Below are 11824 nucleotides of genomic sequence, written 5' to 3'. Positions count from 1 at the left end.
CTCCCATCAGCTACATTTCACTTAGGGCATCTCCCAACTACGTTTTCATGTATTTCTCCCTTGCAAAAAAAAAAGGGGGATCATATTTGGAGGAAACTGTACTTCTATGTCTTGAAAATGCTAAAAGCTGCCTGGAAGTATGTGTTGGTTCCAGCTATGCACTCGCCATCTCTAAGAGTGGTTGTGGCAAGCCCAGACTTTGGGATACATCTATGGGGTGTATAACTTCAGAAACCATGCAAATTATTCTGCCTGTGATGACTAAACACACCAAAGGATTAAAATAGTACACGGGAACAGCGCAAGTGAGTTTCATGTTGCCTTTATTTCTCAAGAACAGTTGGTGCAGTGATACTTTGTGTAAATACCATGCCTCACAAAAGTAATAAATAGTGCAATTTCTAAAGGCTGGGGGGATTTACTAACCTATTGTCAATCCCTACAACCAAAAAAAAAATAGAAATTTAAGGATGTCTGCTGGGCACCATGCATTTACAATATGTATTGTATATAGATACAGTAGCAGGGCACATTCAGAATAGTTTGTTAGAAAACATGTGTGCTCATTTGTATGCCATTTTCCAGAATCCCTGGCTCCAGTGGAAGCACTGTATGCCAAGAGATAATGGTGAAAAGTAGGATTACAGACCTGTCTGAGACATTTGAATGTGCTCAAAGGTGATATTTTTAGAAAATAAAAAGCTGATATTTTTTAAATACCCTCTGATTTCAAATACACTATAAGCACTAATAAGGCATATGAGAAAAACACAAGCAAAGATCTTCTTGCTTTCAACTGGAGGGTGGAAATGCATAAGAGGAGAAGATACAACAGCCAGCAGAAGTAGTAGGATCAAATAAAAACAAAGAATGTAAGTGTTTGAGAAAGGACAAGAAAACCTTTTGGGTATTAAGTACCAAATACAGTACAGCAGGGCCCCAGTCATGCGGCGGGTTCCGTTCTAAAGACTCGCCGGAAAGCGAAAATCGCCGGAAAGCGGATCCAGCGATTTTCGTTATGTGCCATGTGAAGACCGGCAATGCGCCATTCTATGCATGCGCAACTTTGGCAAAAAAAAACCATTCTGTGCATGCGCGACCCCGGACCGGCCCTTCTGCGCATGCACAGAAATGGCGGCCCCCTTCTCGGTACCGCCGAAAAGCCGGGCGCTGAAAAGCGGGGCCTTGCTGTACATAAATCTTCCATAGTCTTTGATTTCACTTTATTTAAGAAATACTAGCAAATGTGGTGGGCCAAATGGTCCTGGTTTGCCCATTTCTATGTTTCAATAATTATACCCAGGAAAGCTTATGTATTTTATCATAATTTCATTACTTATACCCTGTCTTTCTAGATGGAAAGATGGGTAAAATGTGTTATGAATAATATCAACAGATACATGTTTAGGAAAGATTTACTCAACACTGCATAACCTACATTTATTGAATTTGGATACATTCTGTTTTAGTATGCCCTCCATTACAATTTCCTGTAACACAAGACTTATTACTCAACAACAACAGAAAGTCAAAAATGGAATGGAAATGGTTTGTATTATTGGTCTTATTACGAAAGGAAACCCAAGAAAACCCCATTTTTAAATAATTTGCAGTAGATTAACTGTAAGGCTTTTCACACATTTGCAACAGCGGCAAAATTATAGAAAGTACATAGCAAACATGTTCTTACAACACTACATAAAAGGCACGTTTAAAACCCCTATTATCAGAAAAAATAAATTTGCTCGAACACAGACGTGACTCCAGTATGTACTGGGTTATAATTATAAATTAATGCCCTGTTCTCTTCTTCTTCATTAAGGAAGTGATGGAAGTTTTTCCTGGCTGCAAAAGATTTAAAGAGACAATTAGTATCGCACTCAAATGACCTATTTGGACAATATAGAATACTACCTTAAGTCTGCTACAACCCTGAAGCTGAAACACCCAGCTATGCTCCTAATAGGCTTTGGAAGCTGTGCTTCTAATTGTCAACTGTGTAACTTACACTAATAAGTGATTAAGTGATTAAAGAAAAAAAGAAAATAAACACATATTGAACTGGTTGGTGTCCTAAAAAATTAGTTATCTCTTTATACCTCTGAGAGACCCATGGTTCGCTCACCACTTTCACATCATTCTTAATGGAGGGTCTTGCCTGGAGTTATGGGAGGTGGATAGTAGCATTGAGGACTTTGATCAAAGACCAGGAGCACGGTTTAAGCTTCATGAGACACACAAAATAAGGTAATGTGAGTTGCTCATACTTTTAGTGAGAAATTCTGCTTAATGTCTTCTTTTACGTAAAAAACTTAAAAACAATTCACAAAAATAATACAAATGTGGAACATGACAAGCATCTATTATTCCCTTTCAGAAAAGATGGCTAGGCTGAACTTAATTCAGTCAGGTGACTTGTTAGGCCTTTATAACTGCAGACATAGCAGCAGTTCTGGAGGTTAAAAGGGAGTTCAAAAGGAGTGAACAAGGACAACACCTAATGGCCCGGAATCCTGAATTTGATCTACGCTGGAAATGAGGATATTCTCTATCCCAGACTGCACATCTCAGCACTTTAATATTGCTGTGATGCCACCTTTACTATTTATATTTGCTGTGACCTCACTTCTTCTCAAAGTACGCACTTCTTTCTACCAGCCTCATGTCTCTAATTCTATTCATATATCTCCATCGCTCCTTCCTTCACCACTTCTCAGTTCACATGAACTCCTTTCTTACCTGCGCCCTCTGACACTACACAGCTATACCCCCCTGCACTAAAACACACCCCTAGAAAACACCCTCACACAATCTCTTTCTTTCCATGCTTCTGGGGATATATCTCCCAATCCGGTTCCCTGTCTTTTTTCTATTTGCGCTCGTCCACGCCTCCCACATGAAACTTCCACTCCCTCTGGTGTCAATCCCTCTAACCTCATACCCATCCCCTGTCACGCTCCCTCCTCTCTCCCATTCTCCTGTGACCTTTGGAATACTCGCTCCCTTTCTAACAAGTTCCTCTCTGTGCATGACTTTTTTTCTCTCACTCCCTGCTTCTCTTTGCTATAACAGACTTGGCACATTCAGTCTGACTCTGGAAGCTGCCCTCTCTTATGGTGGCCTCTCTTTCTCCCACACTCCTCGGGGTAGGAGTGGAGGCGTGGGGCTCCTGCTTCCCTCTATCTGCAGTTACAGAGCCCTTCCTATTCCTCCCTCTCTTGCTTTCCCCCCCTTTCAGACTCACACTGTCCAGATTTTCTCCCCTCTCCCTGTCCACGCGGCGGTCATCTATCACCCACCTACCTTCACTCATCCCCCTTCTGTCTCTCACTTTGAATACTGGCTCTCCTTTCTCTTCTCAGACTCCCCTGTTCTTCTCCTTGGAGACTTCAACTGCCATATTGATGACCCCTCTCTCCCTTGGGCCTCCCGCTTTCTATCTCTAACCTCTTCTTTTGGCCTTCAACAGTGGACTGCAGCCAGCACCTACAAGGATGGCCACTAACTGGACCAGGTTTTAACGAAAAACTTCTCTCTCCGATTTCTCCATTTCCCCCCTTCCTGTCTCCGATCATCATCTCATCTAATTTTCTCTCACGCTTCTCCCCTTCTCCACCTCCCTTTTGCAGAGACCTGCACTCTATTAACCTACCAGCTTTTGTTTCCACTTTACGCTCCTCCCTCTCCTCTCTCAGCCCTGCTCCAGACGCCGAGATCCTGATCAAGAACTACAACTTTGCCCTAACCTCCTCTCTTGATCTATATGCACCGCTTTCTCTCTGCCGGTCTCCTTCTAACCCCAGACCCTGGCTAAATGCCCACACGTGCATGCTTCATTCCTGCACCCGTTCCTCTGAACGTCTCTGGAGGAAATCTCACACTCTCGCAGACTTCCTCCCCTACAAATGTATATCCTGTTTCAACTCTGGCCTCTCTCAGGCTAAACAAACCTACATTTCTCAACTAATCAACACGCACAAGTCTAACCCACGCAGACTCTTCTTTGTCTGACTTCTTACACACACACCCCTAATGCTGCCTCTTCTTCCTCCTCCATCTCCCCTCACAGCTTTGCTGACTATTTCAAGGAAAAGGTGGAATCCATACGTCAGGACATCCCCTCCGTTTTCTCCTCCCATCATACACCTCTTCCTAACTCTACTCATGCCTTCCTTGACTCTTTTTCCGCCATCTCAGAGGAGGATGTGGCACTGCTGTTTTCCTCTTCATCTACCAGTTGCCCTCTTGACCCCATTCCCTTCCATCTCCTAAAACCTCTTGCTCCTACTATAATCCCTATGCTCAAACACATTTTTAACGCCTCCCTCTACTCTGGTACCTTTCCCTCCTCCTTCAAACATGCAAAAGTGATACCATTACTCAAGCAAGCTTGACCCTGTCTTTCTAACTATCGACCTGTCTCCCTCCTGCCTTTTGCCTCTAAACTCCTTGAAGTCTTGTATCTCTCGCTTGCTTGCTCCATTTTCTCAACATCTATTCTCTCCTAGACCCTTCTACAATCTGGCTTCCATATTGCTCACTCCACTGAAACAGCCCTGATTAAAATAACTAATGACTAATAACTACTGCCTAAGACCCTGGTCATTACACTCTGCCCATACTACTCTACCTCTCTGCAGCATTTGATACGGTGAACCACCCTCTTCTTCACATTCTCCATACTCTTGGCATTAGTAACAAAGCTCTATCCTGGATCTCCTCTTACCTCTCTTACTTTCAGTGTCTCTTCTGCTAAAACCTCCTCCTCCATCAACCTCTCAGTGAGGGTACCCCGGGTCTCTGTCCTGGGACTTCTCTTCTTTTCTCTGTACACACTTTCTCTCTAGGTGACCTAATAACATCTCTTGGGTTCAAATATCACCTCTACACCGACGACACTCAAATTTACTTTTCAACCCCTGACCTTACACCTGCTGTACAGACCAAAGTGTCTGAATGTCTCTCTGCGATATCATGGCCCTCCGCCGATTTAAACTTAACATGGCAAAAACAGAGCTCCTCATACTTCCTCGCAAAACTTTCCCCACTACCTCCTTCCACATTACTGTTGGAAGTTTAGTCATAAATTCAGTAGCGTAAGCACGATGCCTAGGGGTCACACACGACTCCTGTCTCACTTTCTCCTCTATCATTCAAAACATATCTAAAACCTGCTGCTTTTTCCTCTGCAATATCACAACGATATGACCTTTCCTCTGTTGCTCGACTGCTAAAACTCTGACTCAGGCCCTCATTCTCTTGCGTCTCGATTACTGCACCCTCCTGCTGTCTGGCCTTCCTGCCTCTCACCTGTCTCCCCTACAATCTATCCTAGAGGCTGCTGCCAGAATCACTCTATTCTTTCCTACACTGGCGACACACTTTATTCGAGCTTGGCTAGTCCCACGAATTCGGGTATACCCGGGTGTATTGAGGTTTGTGACTGTTTTCTGCCCGAGTGCATTGAGGTATTTTCCAAGCAGGGATTGAAGCATTTTATTCCCCCTGGCTGCAATACTGCACAGTATATATATATATACTGCATTACAATTCATGAATTTATTCCATCTGGTAGACACGCGAAGCATTGCAGCCTATTAAATCCTAATCATTATCATTTAACAGATCAGCCGCCCGTCAGCCAGGCATGAACCCAGGCTGGGAAGGCAAACACAACGGGGCTTGTCAGAGGTGAGGAGCGGCGCATTCCAGGTATCTGCCAGGTACATACTGGGTATTTGCTCGAATAAAGTGTGTCGGTGCAGTAAATGTGTCTCAACGCCTCCCCTGCTGAAATCCCTCTCCTGGCTTCCTATCAAATCACATATCACGCATTCAATTCTCCTCATCCCTTTTAAAGCTTTACACTCTTCTGCCCCTCCTTAAATGTCTTCTCTCTACCCCCTATGTATCCAAAGCCCTCTCCCGCCTTAAACCTTTCTCCCTGACTGCCCACACCTCTGGAATGCCTTTCCCCTCTATATCGACTAGCAACCTCTCTATCCACCTTTTAGGCCAACCTTAAAACACACCTGCTTAAGAAAGCATATAAGTAGCACCTTGGCTAATACTATACACCTGATACATAAAGCTTGGCCCCTTGCAGACCTACTGTATCTATATGTTCCCCTTACCAATTAGATTGTAAGCTCTTCAGACCAGGGACTCCTTTTCCTAAATGTTACTTTTATGTCTGAAGCACTTATTCCCATGATCTGTTATTTGTATTATTTGGTATTTATATGATTGTCACGTGTATTACTACTGTGAAGCGCTATGTGTATTGATGGCGCTGTATAAATAAAGACGTACATACATACATACATAGAATGTCAGCACACACTGAAAAAAAAGGCCTCAGTAGAGTAAATAGAGTACATAGTTATAGTCTGTGAGGATCCCTAGGGATCCAATAAACCATCACAGCACAAAGGATCACATAAAAGTGGTTTATTTGGTCCAAAAAGTGGTGGGGGGTGGGGGTATATATATATAGTCCAGGAATAGGATTGTTTATTTTCTGTGTACCTTTGCTGCTCTCAGGCTGCCAGCTGTCCCCAGCTAAGTACATGTTTTCCCCTACTCTGAAGCAGCCAGAGCTAATGTGTATTGCAACATTATTGTTACAAATAATATCCTTTACACAAGCCACTAGCCATGGTAACTTCCCAATACTCATGGTTTGAGATTGGTTTAGCCCTCTCCCCCTGCCCTTCTCTAGTATTGTTATGACCCTTGGCTTGTTCCTGTCTGGAAGGGAAAGTGTGCTCTCTCTTTTCATCAGCAGACACAGTAAGACAAATCTTCCACTGTTCCCTTAGAAAGGTAATCTTTTTTACCTTCCCCCCCATAACAAAGTACCTTCATCTCACAAAAGCTAATTCTCCTGACAAAAGACATTTCCTATCATAATCTACATGAAAGTACTTTTATATATTTCTATTAATCCCACTCAAAGTTGAAGAAAATAGAATGACTTTGTGTGCTTCAAAAAGGGGATGAGTTAAGCTACATGGATCTTCTCACATGCTACAAGTGAGCCTGGATCCAGAAATGTATACATATATTTATTTAACACACACACACACACACACACACACACACACACACACACACACACACACACACACACACGAAAATATTATCCTTGTGTGTGTGTATATATCTCAGGAAAAGAAGGATCCAACGCTCTACGGTTTTGATTATAATGCTAATTTATTTGTGCCAATTAGCATTATAATCAAAACCGTAGAGCGTTGGATCCTTTTCCTGAGTATTGCCCTGGAATTACTTTGACAGGTACTCCTTGAATCAGCAGGACCGGTAGACTGTATGTATCTACTGTATATTTTTTCATTGTGTTGTGCAGCATACTCTATTATTTACATGTGTATATATCTCCACATACATACACACACAGCACAATACCCTGTTGTCTGTGTCACGGACAAGCAAATGTCTGCTGCGATTGAGCTGCGGGCAGGGGTGGGGGGGAGGGTCCCATGCTTCTGAATGAGAACCCCCACAGCATTAAACCTTCAGTGATGTGACCACACATGGCAGCGGCCCTGAAGACAGTAAATCGTGCTACAAGCAAAAGTCTCTGGCGTCAGGTACAATGTCTGCCGCAATCAAGCTGAAGAAGGTCCATGTTTCTGAATGGGACCCAACGCAGCATTGATCCTTCAGCGCAGCGACCACCATGGTCATGTGTGGAAGCAGCAGCAGCAAAGTCAGAAAGGCTTACTATATCTGTATGTACATATAAAATATTGCAGGCTCAGGCACAACTCTCCCATTTTTGCACTCCATCAATTTGGTGGCTTAATTGTACTGCTAGGAGCGTGTACAGTACTGTTTTAAATATCAAAACTTTAAAGGTCGTTCTTTTTTTAGTTGTACATACTCTTAACATTTTAAATTCTAATTTTTTTTGTAGGGACTTTTTTGAATGGGTTTCTGCCTTATCTTGCTTTTGCAGATGATTTGTAAAATACAAAAAAATGTTTAGAATGTTTTTAAAAATCGAGACAATTATTAGGCATAGATAATTGTGATTGAACTGCAATAGAGAATTGCAAGGAATGTATGCAGTACTATTGCATACATTGTGGGGGAAACCAGATTACTCCGTAAGAAATTGGTATTTCTGGGGGAAAAAGGCCAAGTGGTTAATTTGGAAACTTTAGGCATAACAAACTCAGAGTCATTGTACATTTTCTGTACAATGATATTAAATAGCACCTCTGAAAACCTTACAAACCAAATAATATGAATTACACCTATCCTGAAGCTAGTCAATTGCGTGGTTAAAACCAGTCTCCTCAGCCTGTTATCTTAATATAGTTGCCTCAAATTAATGCTACCGTTATCTAAAATTATCTTCTGCTTGAGAGTCAAATTGTCTTTCCTCTAGAAAGTGACCTACACTGACTGACAACCTCTTCACAATGTTTGTTCTCTACTGTCAACTGAATCATTTTTCTGTGGTCATGTAGTGTGCTGGTGTAATTTCAACATTAAGGATAATGGAATCATTTTTGATACTTCATATGCCAACATATTTTTTGTCCTGATGCAAAAATGGGAAAAGCATTTGCTAAATCCTCAACCAATTGCTTGGAACGTCCATCACTGCTTTTACCTTTTCTATTAGAGTAAACTATAGCACCTTAAACTTTTGTATACTGACCACGGACCGTATTAGTACAAATGAAAAAGGATAGACAATTTCATATACTGTATTCATTAAAACAACGCGTGCATTTATTTACCTTCATTAACAAAGAAGTCAGCCATATAAAATGCTACTTTAACGGACTCTGCAGCATGTGATGTGCTAGATGTTCTCCTCCACTCAAATGGACTTTTTTCAGGATGCCACTGAACTCCATAAAATGGGTATTTATATGCTGCAAAACAGATTGTGTTAATACTGTATATAAATTAAACTGCAGAGCAAAATAACTTAGTGACGCCTGCTCATGCTGGATGTAGCACCTCATGAAGGTAACCTAAAGTGACCCCATAAATTGTGCTTGACTGAATTGTTGTAGCGGATACCAGGTGGTCTGTTTAGGGTTTAGTTAACGGATAGGTTAACTACTGTTCTGTATATGACTTTAAAGACTCCATGTACCACCCTTGTACTCTGTCAAAAACAACAAGCTGGCCTACAAAAAAGGGCTAATGATATTATCAATGCAGTCCTCTCAACAAAATATTATTTATAAAACAAATAAATGAATCTGTTCATAGTATGTAGATTTATAAATCTACACAAACCTTAATCAGTAAAATGAATAGCTCCATTAAAGGGGGAATTCCGTCATGTATCCTTTTTTTTCATGTATAGACGGCAGAGGGTCTCCCAAAAAAGGCATTTGCAATGCAAGCTAAATGTGTAATAAAATTATTTTGTTGTGAAATCATAAGAAAAAATTACCATAAATTAGGTATAACAGCCTAGAAAGAGGAAATAAAATACTATAGACACCAAATGTGACAGGATAATTAAACTTTTCATTTGAATTCTTTAAGGCACATGTATGACAACATTACAATATTTACATATAACTAAAAATGTATGATGGGTGTGGTTCATCAATATCTGCATTGCGGGCTCACACAAAAACAAAATGTGAATATTGTTTGCTTACAGCAACATTGTATCAATTTATATAGCATTACAACATTGCTTCTTTTTTGGGGGGCATATCGCAGAAAAGACGACTGATACATTGATGCTACAGTACGTTACGGTAAATTATGCTTCTCAAAATGGGTTTCACAAATGTAGAGGTGTTGCCAAACCTAATGTAAAGGTTCAGTTGTTCTACAATACTTATTTACAGGTGACAATATGTATTTACATTAAAAACATAATTTGACTGATAAGAAAAACACTTCTATGTCAATACCTTCAAATGTAGAAATAAATTCCACCTGTCCATCCGAGTTGGTTGTCAAGACATTATAGAAGCTACTCAGTTTCTTATTTGCTGTAAAATTCTGCAGAAAAGCAGAACACAATAAGGAACATTTCCATCTATTTCATTTCCATGTTTAAAGCAGGCATGTAATTTGATCATCAACCTTTAATCTGAAGTACTAACTAGTATGGATTGTGTGTCTTCATTACAAATGTGTATATCCTAACCCAGGTAGTCATTAGGGTTGTTAGAAACAGACAGGGCCCTGCAGGAGGAAGGAGCCGGAACAGTTGCCCGGTGGCTCTGGGACTCCCGTACGGCCTGTACCGGAAGTAGGGCCCAACTTCCATAATTGGCCGCCTTTCTGAGCCCTACTCCGCCTGGGGCTGGGACTTCATCCCCTCCTCCGAACGCTTCAGGTACTACTGTAAGGGCCCAGCCGCACTCAATCTCTCAGCACCCCACTCCCCCGCTGCCAAAAACTCCAGGAGAGAGAATGGTAAACAATCATTCTCCTCATTCAGCTAGAGACCTTCAGAAAGATAGGGAATGGGCAAAACTTTGAAATAACTAGGGTACAGTGCACAAGCATAGTAACCTGTTTCTAAGAACCACAGACAGCAATGGCATTTAGATTTAGAGTCAAGACATTAAAGTGAAAAGGCAAGCAGAAATGTAATTGAACTTCTGGTTTAACTTCACACCTTTAGTGCCCTATGGACATACTGTAGTGTATGTTATGAGGCCAAGCACGCCAGTGGCCCTATGGTTTTTTCTAGGAGTAGATTGTGCGCTAGCTGCGATATGAATATCTCTGGGATGGCATCTAGGTCATGTGATCCCTCAGGAAGTGCTGAAGAGGGCCGCAAATGTGCCCGTACCCTCTGACACAAAAGGGGTTGAAGGCTGCCAACGCAAAAAGCACTCACAAGCGGGGCCCTCGTTACCTTTTGTATCTGTAGGTGCTTGTTTGTCCTTATTTGGTATGTCATTATGTTTATGCCATTGTCATTACATCTATTCCCCTATTGTACCGTGCTGTGGAATATGTTAGCATGTTACAAATATTCGATGATGATAATGATGATAATAATAATAATAATAATACAGCGGGTACAGCACATAAGTAAATGATATAGAATCTTCCCTTTAGCATCAATTTGGTCTGATTTTTCCATCAATTATGGAAAGAGTTAATGGATGCATGTGTAATAAGTATTTCAATTTTACCATATCTTAACATTTTATATATTATTATCACTTATTTGTAAAGCACCAACATATTCCGCAGCTGTGGGAGTAGAGAGACTTGATCAATACATAAACAGAGTTACATACAAATAATGACAAACATGCACAGATACAAATCGGTCACAAGAGCCCTACAAGTATAGCGTTTACAATCTAGAGCAGGGGTGCGCAAACTGGAGACCCGAGATTTTCAAGGGAGGGGGCGCAGTTACAGAGGTCACGCTCTCTCCCCCAAAGCATTTAAATTAAATGCCGGGTGACCGCATGAGGCCTCTGTAACTAACTTACCTTAGCTTCCAGTGATGCATCATCATGGTAACCCGGCATGAAATGATGTCATGGGTATTATGTGACGTCGCGTTGCCATGGCAATGTGACATCACATGACACTGCTGCGTCATTTGACGCCGGCGCCGTTTAGGGGGGACCCGAGCAGGAGAGGAGAGCAGGCATGGGGGCGCAGGGGGAAAAGATTATAGAACTATGACACAGAAAGGGCAATAAATGGACAGGGCATGGAGAAAAGAGCGCAGCAATGGGAGGGGATAGTAGGGATGGGGAGTTTAAACTCTACGTGTATCAAAAGAGAGAAACTTTTGAACTCAAAATGATCATTTTGACACTTGGGGCAAAGTCACGTT

The 11824-nt window shown here is 41.6% G+C and overlaps 1 protein-coding gene across 1 annotated transcript in view; it reads right to left on the bottom strand.

The window, feature by feature from the left end:
- Positions 1–306: 306 nt before the first annotated feature.
- Positions 307–11824, bottom strand: part of GGH (gamma-glutamyl hydrolase) — a 34630-nt gene continuing 23112 nt past the window's right edge. The window contains exons 7-9 of the mRNA XM_075584033.1: positions 9921–10011; positions 8775–8912; positions 307–1845 (exon numbers count right to left, since the gene is read on the bottom strand). Of these exons, the coding sequence (XP_075440148.1) occupies positions 1727–1845; positions 8775–8912; positions 9921–10011 (348 nt within the window). The 3' untranslated portion in view covers positions 307–1726. The remainder of the gene's footprint in view (positions 1846–8774; positions 8913–9920; positions 10012–11824) is intronic.

Source organism: Ascaphus truei, chromosome 2 (assembly GCF_040206685.1).
Source record: "Ascaphus truei isolate aAscTru1 chromosome 2, aAscTru1.hap1, whole genome shotgun sequence".
Classification (NCBI taxonomy): Eukaryota; Metazoa; Chordata; class Amphibia; order Anura; family Ascaphidae; genus Ascaphus; species Ascaphus truei.
This window is presented reverse-complemented; position numbering and strand designations above follow the sequence as displayed.